This window comes from Pezoporus wallicus, unplaced genomic scaffold, assembly GCF_028554395.1.
Source record: "Pezoporus wallicus isolate ANWC-B61680 ecotype Strahan unplaced genomic scaffold, APGP_CSIRO_Pwel_v1 scaffold_6446, whole genome shotgun sequence".
Lineage (NCBI taxonomy): Eukaryota > Metazoa > Chordata > Aves > Psittaciformes > Psittacidae > Pezoporus > Pezoporus wallicus.
In genome coordinates, this window is record NW_026636264.1 from 9,238,484 (window position 1) to 9,256,723 (window position 18,240).

The 18,240-nt window shown below is 48.1% G+C and overlaps 1 protein-coding gene across 3 annotated transcripts in view; it reads left to right on the plus strand.

Moving 5' to 3' along the window:
- The first annotated feature begins 1,552 nt into the window (after nt 1-1,552).
- Nucleotides 1,553-18,240, plus strand: part of MAML2 (mastermind like transcriptional coactivator 2) — a 210,389-nt gene continuing 193,701 nt past the window's right edge. Inside the window, exons 1-2 of one of the 3 annotated variants that reach the window (XM_057399811.1) lie at nt 1,553-2,031; nt 2,702-3,868. In XM_057399811.1, coding sequence (XP_057255794.1) covers nt 3,458-3,868 — 411 coding nt within the window. In that variant the 5' untranslated portion in view covers nt 1,553-2,031; nt 2,702-3,457. Of the gene's footprint in view, nt 2,032-2,149; nt 2,395-2,630; nt 3,869-18,240 lie in introns of those variants that run through there. The other 2 variants (XM_057399808.1, XM_057399809.1) reach the window with 2 other exon arrangements.

Sequence of the window (18,240 nt, forward strand, 5' to 3'; positions counted from 1 at the left end):
GAGAATTCCTGGCTGTGAACCCAGCACAAGTGTGTTGCTGCTCTGGAAGAGACTGCCGATGAGGGGAACTCAGATCTTCTACAGCAACAGGGGATTCACACAGAAAAAATGCTCAAGCATGACAGCTTGTGTGAGGGCGCAATGTCATGTAAGTGGTCACAAATCAGTGAAGGAAAAAGTAATGAATTATTCAGGACCTGTTACATTAATGTTTTATCACATGTATTAGAAAGCCTACAATGTGAATTGCGAGTATTGTTACAATAATGTTAGGAACTGCGTTTAAGGAAACTGACAACAAGCCAATCCAAACGCGACACCGGTGTCCAGGGCTGGGGACATTCACCAGGGTCTCCTGGGGAAAACCTGAAGAGCTGAAAAGACGGATTTGGGGCGTTTCCTCCTCGGGAACACCAGGGGCAGCATTTGCTGCGTATTGAGCCACCGCCGGGACTTGCAGCGCTGCCCTGCAACCAGCTGCCTCTCGCCTGAAAGGGCCGTATCAAACCACACAGCAAATGAGAGGCTGCTTGGCAAAAAGCGCATCCTAAACCTCTGGAGTTAAAATACAAACATCTTCGTTTTGAAAGATCATTCTCTGAGCTCTCCAAATTCATGTCAGAAAGGGAGAACTCCCACAGGTACCCTAGTACCTTCTGGAGCAGCACCACTGGTTTAATATTGAAACAGCCACTTTGAAGACCCCAGCCCAGATTTTGATTGAAACACCCTTCCTTCCTCTCCCTGAGATGTGTGTGTTACTGTTACACGTGTACTCTGTGACTGACCCTCCAAAACACAGCGCTGACATCTGAGCTGTAAAGAGCGAATAAAAGCCTAAGCGAGGCCTGAAGCAAAGGTTACATTGTCCATTATTTTACAATCATTAAAATTTCATTTTATTTTCCACCTGTGCCAACCCATTGTTCTCAACAGATGCACAGTGCTGTTGTCTATCAAATAATAACCCACTCTTCCTCAGTTGCTCAAGGCTGGACAAAAAAATCCCCTTCTCCTTCCTCTGAAGGTAGCACATCCACAAACCTGGCTTCCCCACACCTCGTCCCACAGAGAAGAATCCAAGTCTTTGCTGGGGTAAATCTGAATGCGCTGGAGGCTCTGGCTGGTGCCAACAGAGCCAGATCCTGGAGACCAACATGGATGTTTGTTCCTGCCTGAAGGAGATTAGGGTCATGGAAGGGCTTTTGCACTTCCTATATATCCAGTGCTGCAGATCTCCTATGTATTTTGGGGGCAATCTCCAGGAATGTATTATTTCATCATTGGCATTCAAAGTATTTATGTGCATGACCTTGGAAAGGGATAGAGCCACCTGAGAGGGTTATCACTAGATCCTCCTCACTCACAACTTAATGCTCCTGCTATGATGGGATGAAATTTGTAGGTTTTTCTGACTGGCTCCCCACAGCAGCGCTAAATGAGATGATGCACCCTTATTTTAGGGACTCTTAACTCCTGAAAGGCTTTCCATAGGGGCTGTGTCTCTGCACGCTTGAGGGGGGGGGGGGGGAGCATTTTTCTTCCCAGGTAGATATTAGGGAATTCTGGAGATAAAGCCACGGCAGCACGACAGCGTCTTGCTTTTAATACAGCCGACCAGCTCTGAGCTATTCCTGCCGCCTCCCTCGCAGCTCACCTCCAGCACCCCGCCGGCCACCCGTCGCAGCAAGGCCAGTTTCGGGGGCCCGGTCTCGCAGCAGCGGCCACCCCTGCTCTGCCCGGAGGGCTCGTTCAGGACAAGCGCACGGCCTGGGCTGTGCGGGAGCAGCTCCGGACCCGCTGTCCCCAGCTCCAGCGTCCCGGGGCCGTCCCGTGCGTGCGAGCGCCCGGGGAAAGACCGCTTGTTTTTCTACCGCCTGTTCCAGAGGAATCCAGCCGGTCGGGGAGCGCAGCGCCGCGACTGATTCGAGGGCTTGCTCCTTCGCACTCGCTCGCCCGAAGGTCTCGCCACCGGGAGGGAGGAGGGAGAGCGGGAGGTTGCGCTCCGCGGCGGCGGCTCAGCGCACCCAGGTACAGAGCGAGGAGGCGAAAGGGGATTTCCTTGGCTTCCTCCCATGCAAATACCTCCCGGAGAGCGGCGGCGGCAGCGGCCCGACTCCCCTCCGCGGCCGCTGGGAGGCTCCGCGCCTCGCCCCGGCCTCCCCGGCGGCCGCGCCGCCGGTGACACCCGCCCCCCGCCTCCGCGCACCGCGGACCCGCTCCGCGCCGCACCGCGCCGAGGGGCAGCCCGGGCAGGCGGCAGCGGGCGGCGGCAGCGGAGGCAGCGCCGATAGCGCACCGGCGAGCAGCCGCCCCAGCGGGTCGGGGATGGAACGTACAAAAACACAAAGGAAAAGTGGCCGGACGGTTCTGGGTGCAAAGTGCTGGAAGTTTGTAAGTGCAACTCTGCGTTTGTAATTACGGTCTGAAGAGGGGCTGGCTTTTTAGCTTGTTTTTTTCCCCCCCTTTCTTGAAACTGTACTTGAAACTATTCAATATCTGGGAGTATAAGGGAAAGTACGCGAGAGGAGTTCTTTGCCTGGGTTCGTAGATTGTTGCTTTTATTACTAAGGGGGGAAATAAGCGCTGAAAACAGTACGGATTTTATCCAGTGGCTGGATTAACAGCAGGCGAAGCGTGGTCTGGAAGTCCACTGACTGACATTGTTCCGGAGCGGGGGATCCGTCTCTCTTATTTTTAGAGGAACTACAATTTAGCGGCAGACAGTTGGACACGGTGATAAACCGAAGAGTGGCTAGCAAAGAGCGGGCGAGAGAAACGAGAAAGCACAAAGACTAAACTAAGCCGAGCAGCCTCCACCTCCTTCTCCGGCTCTTTATTTGCATATTTACTAAAGACTTTAGGAAAAAAGAAATAAATAGAGAAAAAAGAACCCACCACCAACCCCACTCCACCAAATCGGGATTTTCGGGCCGCCGGGGGTTTCTCCGTGCCGCCGAGCACGCCCATGCCTTAAATTTCCACTTCAAGGAATAAGCCCCCCGCTCCCCCGAAATGAAATAAACCCAATAAACCTGCCAAGTCTCACTCATTCCCGAGGGAGATCTCCTTCGCACAGGGATTCATTTCGGAGGCAGCGGCTCGCTTTATCTTTTTTCCGCCCCCCTTCCCCCGGCGGATCCCCCCCGTACCCCGTTCCCCGGGCGTCCCCCGACCCCTTGTCCCCTGCCCGGCCGATGCTGGCCCGACCCTAACGATCCCCCCCCTTTGCCCCGTCCTCCCGCTCTCCCCGATCTGTCAGCCCCCCGCGGGGCCGTCACCGCCCGGGGGCCGGGTCGGGGTGGGCCGGGGGCGCGAGGCTGACCGCCCTCCGCCCCGCCGCCAGCCCCCGGCTCGGGCTCCCGCCGCTGCCCCCGCCTCTCCCCCCCCTCCTCCGCCTATCTCCATGCGGCAGTGAGCACCGACCCATCCGGAGGGCCAGGACCGGCAGGCAGCGATGGGCGACACGGCTCCCCCCCAGGCCGCGGGGCTGGGGGCCGGGCTGCTGGGGGGGGGCCCGGCGGCGCCCCGTGTGCACAGCGCCATCGTGGAGCGGCTGCGGGCCCGCATCGCCGTGTGCCGCCAGCACCACCTCAGCTGCGAGGGGCGCTACGAGCGGGGCCGCGCCGAGAGCTCCGACCGTGAGCGGGAGAGCACCTTGCAGCTCCTCCACCTCGTGCAGCAGGGGCAGGGCGCCCGCAAGGCCGGCAAGCACCACAAGGCGCCCGCCGCCGCCGCCGCAGGACCGGGCACCGCAGCGGCCGCCGCCGCCGCCGCGCCGCCGGACTACCACCAGCACCTCCTCAGCAACGGCGGCATCAACGGAGAGCAGCCGGCGGGGGAGCAGCGCGCCTCGGCACTCCTGGCGGTGAGTCACAGCGCCCCCTGCCCGCGGGGAGGGGCTGCACGCGGGGCGGCAGGGAGAACCCCCCCGGGATCCCCTCAGGGCACCCGGCCCCGCAGCCATCCCTCCGGTGAGGCGCGAAGGTGTGGCCGGCTCCGAGGCCTGTCCCCACCCGAGGGCGGTCCTGGAGGGCTGTCCGTGTCCGCCCGGCTCGGCCCGCTGTGCTTCATGCCCCCTGTGTTGGGTCCTGCGAGGCGGTGGGCCCCGCTGTGGCACGGAGGGTGTGAAGAGCAGAGGGCAGGTCTGCGCGGCCCGGGGCAGGGCAGCTGAGGCACGTGTCTTCCCTCAAAGCCATTCTGGGACTTCTGGGCTTGGTTTTTCGTCTTTGAAGCAGTTTGTGGTCCTAAAAACGTGTTGTGTGCCCCTGTCATTACCCTGTGAGGCGGTGACAGCAGGCGTCCCCGAGGAGGGGCACTGGCGGTAAGCTCATAGCGCATCCCCAAGCAGGGGTGAGAAGTAGTGCTACTGCTTCGTTCGTGCTAAGATTTGCCCCCCCTGCCCCATATTATCCCATCCAGTAGCAGCTTCAGACAGTGATTTCCACTCTAGGCAACAGTTTGTTGCCACCTCCCTCAGCCTTGGCCGGTTTATATGCATGAGGCAGATGGGCAGCGCTGAGAAGCAAGAGCCAGTGTCCGGCTGTGCCCAGCCGGTGGTTGCAGGCAGCTCACAGTGACGTCCCCCTGAGCTGGCACCTCCAGAAAGGGCTGGGTTGTTGTTACCACCGTGCGGGTTCCACCGAGCAGCGTTACATGAGTTTTCCAGGTACCGCCGCGTTGTAAATGGCAGGTTGGACCTTGTTCAACTGGAAATCATTCTGAACATACCAAGGAGGCGAAGCTTTGTCTCCTGTTACTTTGTTACGAGCAGTCCGCGTACCTTGCTTTTGAAAGCGTGTGCTGCGCGGTGCTGCCGTCCAACCCCTAATTCTCGGCACACATGTGAAATATTAAGAGTGACTGCGTCCTGATAGGCCCGTGCCTGCTATTGGAACGGCTGAAAATAGATCTCTCCCTCCGCTCCAGACTTCAAACTTATCCTTCTCAGTGCCTGACGTATGCTAAAACGGGACCTTTGTGGTTGTTTCTCCCTTCTTCCCTGGGAGCTCGCTGCGGTGCGTGGATCGACGCTGGGGGCTGCGTTGCTCAGCATCATTCGTGAGAGTGATGATGTAAGCGTGAACGCGATAACATTGTGTCCAAAGGGAGCTTAGGCGATTCGACCTGACTCAGTGCTCAGATTAAATCTCCCCACGTTCCTTGTCACAATCAAGAAAGCCATTATCTTATTTTTCCAGCGTGTATTGATGAAATGCATTGCACTTGTCATGTGGGGAGAAAAAGGCCTTTTGCCTAATAATGTATGTCCCAGAAAAAATCCACTTTCTGAAATCAGGGAACAGGCCGATGTGTTTTGTTTTGGTTTGGTTTTTTTATTTCACTTGTTTTGCTAGTTGTTACTATTATCATGAGATAGCTGGAGGCAGCTGTTTGATAGTGCTAAATGAAACAGCTCCAAAGGAAATACTGGAAGATTTTAATCTTTGAAATTCAGAGAAGTTGTCCTTGTTTCTGGAATACCACTTGTGATTGTTACCCAGCTCTCTGCTGGACAGTGCCACGTAGGACCCTCACCCCTCATTGCAAGATGATAACTCCATGCAATGCCTGCCTTTGACAAGAGAAAGGTCTGACAAAGTCTCCCCCAGTTTTGCATGCTAGTGTTCAGTAATCCTGCTGACAAGGTACGTGACTTCACTGAGCATGACGTTTGAGGCCCTGAACCATGTTTTGACACTGAAGAAATCCTGGCTCATGAAGCAGTATTGTTGTAATGGTATCACTGCACATCACTGATCCTCCCACTCTGTGCTTGACACAGCCATTCCTCATTTGCTGCTCTGGTAGGACTGCCTAATTAAGCAGCAGAGAAAAGCATGGGTTCAAAGTCACGTCTCTGTGTCACAGAGGCACATGTTCCCATCACCGAGAGCTCCTTAGAATATTGTTGTGAATACTGAAAAGGAAAAGCAAATCACAGTGTCTGGGATGAGTTCAAGGGGCAAAGGGTCATACCCCAGGTAGTGCAGCACTGTGCTCCTGTACTTGAAAATGCAGAGGGTGGGGACAGGCCAGGAAATTCCAGGTTTTGGTTTTGCTCCAGCCATAGCTGAAGGAGAAATTTGCTCTACCAGTTATTCCAAGGGTGCTTGAACAAGAGGAAGGACAAGGCAGACTGAGCCTGTTGTCCTGTGTGTTATAAATAGGTGGAGAAGAGAACCATCTTAAGCAGAATTCATCTGCTGTGGGGTGTTTCCCCAGAGGAAATCCAGTAGAAGCTTTATATGCACTGTTCCTCTAATTCTAGACTTTTGTGTACAACAGACAGCAGGTCTGGGGTGTGCAGGGTCCTGGAACAAGGTGCACCTCTAAGCTTCAGTTATGGCAAGTGCAGCTTCAGCATAGGGAAGCACAAGAGGAGTGTTTGTGGGTCTCACACTGAGCATGGGAGGTTGGACACACATCTCTGACTCCATGGGGGTATTGCAAAGCTCCACCTGCCTTGCTGTGGGTCCACCAGTTAAAAAAGCCGACTCAGATAAGTACAAAGGCAGCCATAACTCTTTGGGGAGTTCTGGCTATCAGAGCACTGGCTGCAAAACCGAGATTATCCCCATGCTTCCTCTCCTGAAAATAGCTGGGTTGTTTCTTTAGCTCTGCAGGTCCCACTGCTCTTGTTACACGTGTGCCTGTCATATTTAGTGGCATTGGATGGGTCGTTTACGCAGTTGTACTCAAGAGTAAATATTTGACACTTGATAACATTTGAAACAATGTTCACTTGAACATATCAAAGAGCTTGAAGTGATTATCTAGTTGTTGATACTATTAGTTGATAATGATCTTTTCCCAGTGGACAGTTTAAAACTGAAGAGAGAGTTTTTAGTGGGGTTTGGTTTAGGCTTAATTTGGCAGCGTTACTTTGATTTTTGAGAAGGCATCTTTGGCAGCAGCATGTTCTAACTGGGGAGTGGAGACCAGATTTTTTAGGACCAATGGATGTGGGTACATGTGAAGGAGAAATTTATTCTCCAGGACATGACTAGGAAAGCTTTACTGCTTTCTGCCTCCCTGCATTTCCCAAGAGCTGACATTTGTTTATTTATATGGTGGTGTTACTTTTCATGGTGCAGAGTGGAGCAGATAAAATATTCTGTCTTTCTTTTATACATACATCTCTATGTATGTATATGTCCTCCAGCACTTAGCTGTTTATATTATTTATGTTACATGTAAACAGTTAGCTTTGGAGGGCATTCCTCAGTGGCTTAAGCGCTGAATTGGTAATACCGAAGCTCTTGCACTGCAGTTTCAAATCTCCAGCAGCCAATTCATTCCTTCATTCTTCTGACACAGGCTGAGCACTGTTCGTTTTGCTCTGTGCATGTTGTGGACCCTGTTTCATGGACATTGTTATATTAGTCTGGTCATGTTCTTTCATTGCAGCCATCACACCAGTAGCTCTGAATGTGTTAAGTGATGTTTGTCATCAGTCACATGGGATATGTTCTACTTTCACCCACCTCAAATTTGTGCTGAATTTATTGTTATAAGGATTAGTTTAAAATGTTAATTAAATATATTAATGTTTTCAGTACTCATAAGAGTGGCTGTGAAAGTGGCCTGCTCCCCAGATGTAGTCTGCAAGCTGGTGAAAGAGAGAAGGGAAAACAGTCCCATAAAGACAGTGTAGCCAAGGAAGAGGGTAATGGGTTAGTTCCCCTACTCCCCTAAATTCTCATCAATGGCAGAATAGATCTGGAAGAGTCAATGGGTTTGTCCCAGTTCCCTGAGGACCTCAGTGGAAGACAGGGCTGCCTGAGTGGGGCCAAGTTTGGCTTGTGAACCTCAGTTTAGGCAGTTATGTTATGCGGAGATCCTTTAATGTTCATGGAAGCCCTGACTTTGTTTCCTAATAACTTTTTTTATGATCCGCGCTGTACTTGCTGAGGTTTGGCCTCCCCTGTGCTAACATTAATGATCCTCAACTATTTTAAAAGGGAGGATTGTGCTCTGGTATCTTTGGCCCAAGTTTAGACTTTCCCCATCTCCCAAGCTCTTTGTTTGCTAGGTGGCTGGCAGGGTTGCCTGAAGGAATAGGTGTGTTTTCCGGTTCTGGACATAGGTGACTTTTGGAAGTGCTCTGAAGGAAGCAGTATAAGGTGAGCAGCTATGGGGTAAAATGACATTATGGAGTGGTGAGCAGAAGTGGGTTCTGCAAAGCTGGGGTGGGATCTTTTGACTAACAAAGTTTGGTGCCAGAGCAATGAAATGTTCTGTTTGTGAGGTGAAGGACCACTGTCTGCCCCTTATGCTTCTGCTGGAGCAAAGCTGGGTTCTGATAAATTCAGTGTACGTAACCAAGTCAGGTAAAATGAGTAACTTACATTGCCTGTGGGGGTACAAAACTTTGCGCTGCTATCATGGGCCCTCTGGCCTGCTGGGTGCCATTTGGTTAGGGTAGACATGGGCACCATTTAAAATCTTTGCTGCCCTTGACCGTGAGACATTTTCTGAGCCAAACTCAAGAAGACCCTGGAAGCTGCATAAAAGCTATTCCTAATGAAAAGTCCAGCAAGTTAATTTGTAAATGTATGCCCGCATAGGAGCCTTTTCAGTCCTAGCTCTCCAATCAAGTCACTTGCCTCCTTTGAAGCCTTTCAAGTTTTGAATATATTTGATGAAAGTCTCCTGCATTCTGAAACTGTTTAACACTGTTTCCACCACCAAAGTTTCTGTAGGTAACAACCAGATCAACAGTTTGTCTGACAGGACTTGACATACTCTCCAAGGCTAACCCATGGGCTCCTTAACTTCCGTGACTATTACAGCGGGTCCTCTGATAGAGCCCTTGCACCCCCTCCAGTACTCAGATTGAGTTCCTGATTTGTAGCACCACAACAAAGGAGAGTGATGCACAGCTTCTCTTCCTTTCGTGCTAGGAAGCGTGACTCCAGTAAACTGCTAGCCACTCTGTGGGGAAATCTGAACCTTAGGAAGGTACACCTGAGTCAGAGAAGCTGCTATGCTGAAACTCTGACTTCACTATCATTACTTCTCCCCTTGCAAAGAACAATGCCTGCAGAAGGTGTATGTGAGGTTTGGTTAACTTGCAGTGACCAAAAAACCCCAGCAGCTAGGTTAGTCATCAGATTAAGAAAGGCATAACATGCCTCTTCCTAACTGCTGTCAACGGTCCTGTCTACCAAGATACCATCTTCAGAGGCTAATTGTAGTCTGCCTTTCTTATCAAATATGTTGGCTCACAAAAACTTCACCCATGGCTCATTACTGGAGAAGAAGGGGGCTCTATCCTGGTCCCTTTGACAACTTTGGGAAGGGTAGTATCTTCACTGATGCATTTATATTGCACCTATGTGGTGTAGAAGGAGCTGGAAGCTGGCAAGCTGCTCCTGCTGACAAAGCAGTGGCATAGAGGTGCCAGCCCTGCCAGCAAGCTTCTCTGTGACCTTGTGCATGTCTCCTGTTGTGCCACTGTTTCTCTTCTGTGCTTGAGCTCTTCAGGCGGCACCGTATCACTGCCCAGCCATGGGACACTGGTCTCTGCTGAGGGTGGAGTTCTACATGACAGTGACCTAACACCATCACAGGAAGGTAATTAAACCACTATGCAACACTTTAGAGGGCACAAACTCAGTTACACGGTGTGCAGAAAAACTTTAGCCACCTGGCTGCTTGAAGAGAAGAGGAACAAGATCTTTGGCGTCTTTGGCCTCTTCATGGTGTCTGCATATGAGTGTTCCCAGGGATAGTAATCCCAGCAGCAGTAGCATGAAGCTGATGGGATTCACGACAGGGCTGTCTTTTCCACAAATCTGAATCAGCAGCTGTAAACCTTACTCATATCATGCTGCTACAGTTTGGAACAGCTTTGAGCAGTAAAAGAGGCAGTGGTCTTGGCTGCAAAAAAGGAGTTGGTGCCAACTTAACAGTATTAAGAGACAGATTTATTTATTTTTTTTAGATGAAAGCATAAACTATTTATGGCCCAGATTTGCCATGAAAAGCTTCCTATAGCCACTTGAGAGCCAAATTGTGAATTTTTCATGCCTTGTCAAGTTCTTCCAAAGTATTATTAGATGCAGGTAATCAATCCGTAATTGTACTAAAGTGCCAACACCAATACATAACACAAAATACCTTCAACTCTCAAGCAACAGTTCTTAGGTAAGAGTGCTAAACCCTCAGTGTTTCTACTCTGGTCTCTAGGATCTATTCAACAGATTACTCCTGTTATTTCACTTCCATAGACCTAAGTTTCCTCTATTTATCCCCTTTGTAAAGTGCATTGAGATCTGATGGTTTGATGACTTAGAAGCCAAATTCATTATTGATGGAGCCTAAGACAGGAGATTTGAATGTTTGCTTTGGCAAAGCCACAGGCAATGTTTACAAGTTGATGGATTCTTCTTATTTGACTTCTGTGTCTTCGGCCTTAGAGGTGCACTCAAATCACCTTTGACCCACAGGCATGACTACTGGAAATACAAGCCCAAATGAGTCTTTCATCTAATCAAATTACTCCCAGAGCTGGGTTTTTATGGCACCACGTTGCCAAGATTCACAGTAAAAGTGCAAGATGTGGCAGTGCCCCTTCCTTTTAGGAGAGAAAAGCGTTTTCCAACTTTTCATTCATAATCACAAATGTACCATTCATATTTTCTTGCTTTACTTGCTGTTGATTCTGCACCAGTTTGTACTCAAATTAGCCTCTCAATTAAGTTGGATGTGTCCAAACACTTCATGTTCTTGATGCTCCAGCAAAGTGGGAGCAAAGTGGGACTGGAACTGAAAGCATACACTTAAGAAGTCATCTGTGCTCCATTGAGGCTGCAGCTGCACCACAGCACTAGCAGGTGGGAGCCACCTTGTCCTGCATGTGTTGCCTCCCATCTGGTAGCAATGGAGGAAGGTTCATGTTTATGGCTGAAGGTGGGAGAAAGACTCAGAAATACTTCTTAGTGGAATACCTTACACAGAATTCCAACACACTCACTGAAAAATTCATTTTGGGATTAATTTGAAAACACGTCATGCCCATGGCTTCACATACAGGTGTTGGCAGTTCCCTGAAGAAATTCCTTTTGTTCAGAAATGGCTCCTGTAGCTGTTCTTATCTGTGTCACTCAGTTACGATTGTGCTGCACTTGCAAACCCAGATGAATCAAGGTGCAGAGATATTAGTACTGATTAAAAACGGGTGTGAAAGTGCTTCTGTCACAGTGAGGAAGCTGGTCTTGCGAACCTATTTACCTGCTGCCTGAGCCTACAGCGGGCTGAAAGACCTGCTAAGTTCCTGGGCTAACAGATGAAACCCCAGGAAGGTTCATCCTGGCTATTCTGTTTTGAGACAAAACATGCTATTGTGCAAAAGTCATCCCCGTGGTACCCTGGCTTTATTACAGAGCTCTGCAGGCACCTCCCTAGAGTAGGTGTTACACAAACACCCAGTGAGGACTGTGCCCTTCCCCACATACCTTAGGGCCTCAAGAGACAAGATAGACAAAGGATGGAAGGAGGAACAGAAGCACAGAAAGGTCAAGTGTCTTGCCCAAGGTCAAACAGCAGGTCAGTGGCAGAGCTGGGAACGGAGCCCAGATTTCCTGACTCCTAGTCCAGCACTCTATTAATCATCTCTTTGCTTTGTGTTCTGTGGCCTGTTACTGTCCATAGGAAATGTGAGGATGACTTTCCGACAGCTACAGATTTACTTCTTAGTTTTGGAAACTATTGATCATCAACAGATTATTGAGATAAAGGGGTCATGTACTGGGCATATGCACTCAAGGATTCAGAACTAAGTGCTTTAAGTATTGATTTCATTCCGTGACATTCAAAAGCTGTATTTCGTAATCCCAAATGTCTCTTCTAAGTCAGTTTTTTAGTCTTTTTCCCTTACATTGTGTACCAAGTGGTTTGTTTTTACAGAGTTACTCATCACAGTTGAACTCCACATTGGTGCTTGCCCTATAAATTATTTCTTCCTTGAAAATAAGTTACAGCAGTTATTTAGTTAGCAGGGCTTTTCTTCTCTGTGGAATTTACCGCTGAAACAGTCAGAAAAACAGAGTCAAAAGTCCTGAGACACTTCTGATTCTTACTTATTTTCATTCCTCACCATGCAATGGATTCAGTTTTCAAAGGATTTCAATGGAATTATCTTGACCACAAAGTTAATTACACCTGTGAGATTCCTTTTATTCTTCCCCAAAACTGTGACTTGAGGCAAAACTCTGGCTACTGTGGTAATGACTTACGAGAGGCTCTTGTAAACAATAGTATAATCACTTTCTTATAGTCATGGCAACAGTGCTTAAGCAATGAGCTTGCTGAACATAATGTGCGCTGTCTCCACTGAGTAGCTGTAGCAGTGCTGAAGTGTGTATGCTGCTCATTTTCAGAGGACTCGGGGACATAAATTATTCAGGAAAACAACACTGCTTCAGAATGCGTCTTTGAAACTGTTGTATTTTGTACTAGCCAAAGAAAGATGCTTATTGGTGCTGGCAGGGCTGTGTCTAATTACTGTATGACAGTGCACTCCTTGGGTCAGGTCCTCCCCTCCTGAATTTAAGGGTCTGTCTCAAACCACTTGAGAACTGTGCTACCTGTTGGCAGGGTCATGCTTCCCCTGGTAAGGTTTGCCGCAGTGTGAGATCCCTGACGGGGAGGGCAGAAGGGCTCAGGAGGATGCATCCTGCACATATGCATGGTGTGACAGGCTGTGCCTTGATGCTGAGGCAGGAACTTATTTAAATGAACAAGGGGTTCACTCCAGCAGGGCTGATGCCTTCCTTGGCCCAGAGGATCACCTGGATCCCCATTCAGTGGGTTAGGGAGGCACCTTGGACAGTGGACGGCTTCAGAGGAAGCTTCAGAATTGAACCCCAAGATGAGGAGTTGTCTCTGATGTTTCTGTTTATTTTGTTTTCACAGCTCTCTCATTCAAATAACTAGACCTGGAGGAAAGACCTTGTTGGCAACAGTTGTTGTTTTGGGATGAGTCATTCCACCAGATTTCTGAAATGCCACCCCAGTGACAGTTGGCGAAAATGCTGCATGGGCTGTTCAGTTTATGTTTTTCACTTTGGAAAATCAGACAATTTATTTAGGGTTCTGTTGCTTTAGAAACCATCTCAAGACACTCCAACATCTTACCCTTTCCCATTCCCTTTCCTATTCCCATTCCCTTCTTCCTTTTTCCTTTCCCTTTTTCTTTTCCCCTTCTTCCCCTCTCCTTCCTTCCCTTTCCTTTCCCCCTTTTCCCTTTTTTCCCTTTCCCCCCTTTTTCCTCATTGTTGTGGTAGCTCAATATCTGAGCTTCTGAGTCTTTATTTTGATCAGATTGGCCCCTCCTGAAACCGCCTATAGGAATTACTGTGCACATGGCACTGTGGATTCATGAGCCTAATGCAGGATCAGGCTCTCTATTCCTTGCCATTGTGCTAATTTATAGCTAATTATTTTGTTTTCCAAAGAAATGCACTCTCTCTGCTCCTCTAAAAGCTTTTGCTTCATCATCCTTCCAAGCTAGATACACTTGGTCTTCAACGTGGGGCTGCTTACCTCTGTGGCCCAGTTCCCGGAAACAGTTATGCATGTGGTTAATTGTGCACACATGGGTAGTCGCACTGAAATCAAGATGTGTAGAATTAAGCAAGTCTAGAACTATTTGCAGGCTTTGGTCTTTGTTCAACAAGCAGGCCTCAGCCTGGCTCAAGTCCATGACATGCTACAAAAAGGAGTCAAATTCAAAAGTAAGTAGTGTATTAATTACCAAGTGACTGATTTCCTTAAACCGGTTAATTCTATACTTTTAAAAGCTCCTTTCCATTTTTCCTGCAAATCTGATTGCCCTTCCTTTAGCACTCATTTTTCCTCCTCGCTGCTCAACTCCCAGCAGACCTGAGCTGCCAGCCACATGATCCCCTTTCATAATGATTTGAGTTCCGATGTTTCTTTTTTCCTATCAACTTTGTGTATAGCCATGATGGTTCCTAGGACGTATTTTGGCCAACTTTTAAGGAGAGAGAGACCCAGTGTTTCAGACATTCATTTCCAAGTGCAGTATTAAATATAATCCTTATAATTATAGCACTGCCACTTGGACCACTGTAGTTCAGGCTATGTCAATATGTTGTCAAAAGCTCTCTTTTTCAGGAGCTAGAACTCAGTCATGTTGCTTGAATTGAGATGTGATGGCCAGCAGCTGCAGACACACACTGGCCCCATCCCCATGCCTCCCTGCTTTTTCTTTCCTTTTACCACAAAATCCTCTTGCTTTCCCTCAAGGTCATGAGTTTACAGAACAGAGATAATGGTTGATTACAGGCTAAATTATTATGAGCCACCCTTTTGGGTAAATCTAGATTGTCCTTCCAGGGGCTCCCTGAGGCAACCTGAAGGCACAATCTGCTATCTGTGATGATGGAGCACAGCCCCAGGTGCAGCTGAAGGCCGTCCTCAGGCTATGCATGGCTATCCTCTGTGTTGGAGCTCTTAGGATGCCATCAGTGTCAGGATCAGCAGCTAAGAAAGCTGTTGGCATGCCTGCACTGGAGTCTGTGAGGCTCCTGTGTGAGCAGGGCTGGGAGCACCGCAGTCTTTTCACCTCTCATTGCCTTGGTCAGTGGCCATACAGACCTTGCTATTCATCTATGCAAAGGCATCATGACCAGGGTAATTCCCAGCAGCAGTTTATGCTGCAAGTTTAACGCACACCTTTTTAGCTCTTTGGGACCTGGGAGGAAAACCAGCTTTGAGCTGGAAACAAAAAATGGGAAAAATTGGTATCTGGTAGTTGTATAACACAATCCTGTCGGTTTTGGTACTTAAAAACCAAAACAAAACCCCAGCATTCAAAGATGAGGTATCCAGGCTTTTAAAAGTGTCACTTGCCAGTACACAGTAACTACTTTTCATAAGGCCCTTTAGTCCATGTATTTACAGGTGGACCAGAAAAGCTCTGCAGAAGTTAATCCAGGCCTTGAGTAAACAGTGTGAACTTCTAAAACATCCTGTATATACCAACCATATGTAAGGCTTTTGACGTACATTTGTACCACACACAATACATCTGAGGGGCCTGACAGAGCCAGGATGGCTGGTGAGGTCAATAACCCCCTTGCTAGTGTACTAGATTGTATGTTCATTCTGTCAAGCCCCTGAAGGGTAACTGCATTTGGATGACCAGTGTGTCGAAAGGGCTGTTTACTGAAATGGTCCATTATGTGGTTTTCAGAGCCCTCCCCCAGGATGTACTGTCTGTGCTCGGGTCTCCCAGGCTGTCTTTAAAGCAGGCTTTTTGTCACAGGTCAGAAGGACTCTTCACCACAGCTTCTTTTGGTCATAAAACTCACACTCATCTCCTTCCCCTGGTAAAGTCCTTCTCTGCTGCCCCCCTCCTCCACTTCCCAAAGCCATCAGCCATTCCTCCTCCTCCACAGTCACCACTCTGTCACCTGGTCTGTTGCCCTCCCTCCTCTCCTTTCATGCTCCTGACACTGCTTCTTAATGTTGTTTTTCTAGCTTGGAAGGGCCATAGGGCCAGGCTAACAGAGAGATGCTGAACACATGGCTTCCACATGTTCTCATCTTCCCTCACACTGCTTCTCTAGCTGTCTTTCTCTCTGTGCTTCAACTGGAGATCTAATGACCATGAGTGCATTCTCTTCTCCTCTCATTAGTTTTATAAAGGCTGAGCTGAAAGGCCCTGCATCATTGTCACAAGAAACTTAGAGCAAAAACTTCTGAGTTAGCGTGCATTTGTAGGTTCTCTGGTGTCTCGCCACAGGCCATGGTTGCTCACAAACTGGGCATGCAGTTGTGTATGCTAAGGCTCCAGTTCAGGAAAATACTTGTTTGAAGCTAAATATATGATTAAATGCTTTTCAGTTTCAGTGCTACTTCCTTGAAGTGGGACCCTGTACTGGAGAAGCCATCTTTACTGGCCTCATTCGGAGCATGCAAAAGGTTTCAGAACAGTAGTACATCCATTATTAAATTGGGCAGGGTGGTGTGGGCAAAGCAGAAAACGTACAGGCTCTCCTGGTCATCTCTTATATTTCAACACATGCTTTGGAATCTGAGAGTCTCTCAACTCTAAATATGTTTTGGTAGTGCTGCTGCCTGCATGCAGCTGTAATGGTCTGTAATGTGATTGTGTTGCTCATGTGCAGATCATTTAAGTCAATTACAATTAAATGAAGAGCAATTAAGTCTTAGAAAGGAAATGTTCTTATCAATTTAGTAGTATTTTTATGACTGTGCTTGATGGTGTGTTGGGCCCTTGGACCCTTGGATTCCTCTCCTGCATCCCCATGGTCAATCTGGGAAGTCCAAATCTTTTTGACATAACATCTAGGCATTCATCTTCTCTGTATTGAACTGAAACCAATAGGAACTGGACACCTAATCATGTTTTTGGATCTCAGCCTAAAATCTCTGGAGTGCTTTGGGAAATGTATCCCTAGGAGATTTTGCTTGAGTCAAGAACATAGACTTGAGCCATTGCTCACAAAAAAAAAAACAAACCCAATATGAGACATCAGTGCATCTGTCAATGAGTCATCCATCAGTGCCAGAGGTCAAAGTATTCTTTGTATTGACATAAGAAGTAGTCACCTATTTACTTTCTGAGATGATGCTTGTCCTACTAACATGACATTTTGGTTTGCTGTACAGTAAAACCACTATTTTTAAATGCCTCGTATAAAGACAGGCATTGTTGTTTCTTTAGAAGTTAGAAATATTAGAGTACAAATGTAAAAGGCCCATTTCCTTCCTTGCTTGCATGTGTGGTCTAGGAAAAATCCCAAATTGTGCTAGCAAGAGGCTGTCCAGTTTCGTTTCTTGCCAATGACCTAAGTGTTGCTCCTTTAGAGTGGGCTGAATTGTTATTTTATCATTGCCTTCTTCTGATCTGTCACTGTTTCTACTTTCCCTTTGCTTTGGCTTCTTGTTCTTCAAATATAATACTGAAAATATATATTTAAAAAATGAAGGCAATAATTTACTAAGAAGGCATTTACCCATAAAGGACTCAAGGCATACCACACACAGGCAGGTCCCAGCCAGGAAATCCAGTGTTAATGCTGAAACTCCCTCTCTCAGGCTCCCTGTTTCTCACCAGTGCTTGGTCCTTGCTGGGTGCTGGACTTCCCTGCACATGTGGAAACCGTCGATCTGAGTGTGGTGTTAGAGGCCAGTGCCAGGAGCTGAGGGCAGGAGCTGAAGGGCAAAGGAGGAGAGTGACATTTTGCTGTTAGTGCCCCAGTGTCTTTCTCTGTACAATCCTATGACATGTTAGCAAAGGAAGCTTGAAAATTACCCTGGGAATAGGAGAGTGAATTGTTGCAGAGCAGAATAATCATCCTTTCCAGGAGGAGAAAAAGAATTTGGCTCCTGCTGAGTTCATTTTTATATTTTTCAAGGAAAAAAGCCCTACTGATCCTATTTGACCAACTGCACAGCAGCAGTGCAACAGGCAACAAGTAGTCAGATCTGCTGTTTCATCAGCCCAATTACAAAACTTTCACATGTTTAGAACTTGTGCCCTTCCTTCTCTTGATACGCTTGGTTTCCTCAGATCAAACTTTCTCCCTCAACACTTAATCCCTCTTTAGCCATCACCTTTAAATGCCTCACAAACCTCTCTGTATGCTCACTTGGAAGCTTCTGTGGGCACCAGCTCCCTGCGAGTGCTTTGTCGGGGAGTCCAGAGCCATTGCCTCTCACAGGAGACAGTAGCTGCCTGACAGGACTTTGCTTCTTCTGAGATAGTCTGTAAGGGTACAAGATCACAGGAGCAATGCACTTGGAAGCAAAACAAAGCTGCCTATAGCAAAACAAATTTAAGTCCTGCATGAAAAACTGCTGGTCAGTGTCTCTTGTAACCCCCTCTTATCTAATCTATCAGTATCTTTACTGTGTTTATTACCTTGTTATCAAGGAATGACAGGAAGGAGGCTGGAGCCTTGGTAAAAGCTCAAGGAAATGAGATGCGCTGTTGAGCAAAGGTTAAAAGCTGTACAAGCAGGGCACTGAGCATTGCAAACAGCAGATCTTGTCTTTCTCCTATCCCACTGACTTCGTGGTGGTGAGGACATGGTTGATGTTTGGACATGGACATGGGCCTGTTTGATGGGGGAAACTGAGAGACCCTATAGCCCAGATATGGGTTGTTTAATGGTTTCCTGTTTCTCAGAGGTTTTTTCCCTGCAAAATTCAAATGCAAGGTCATAGATGTCAGTAATA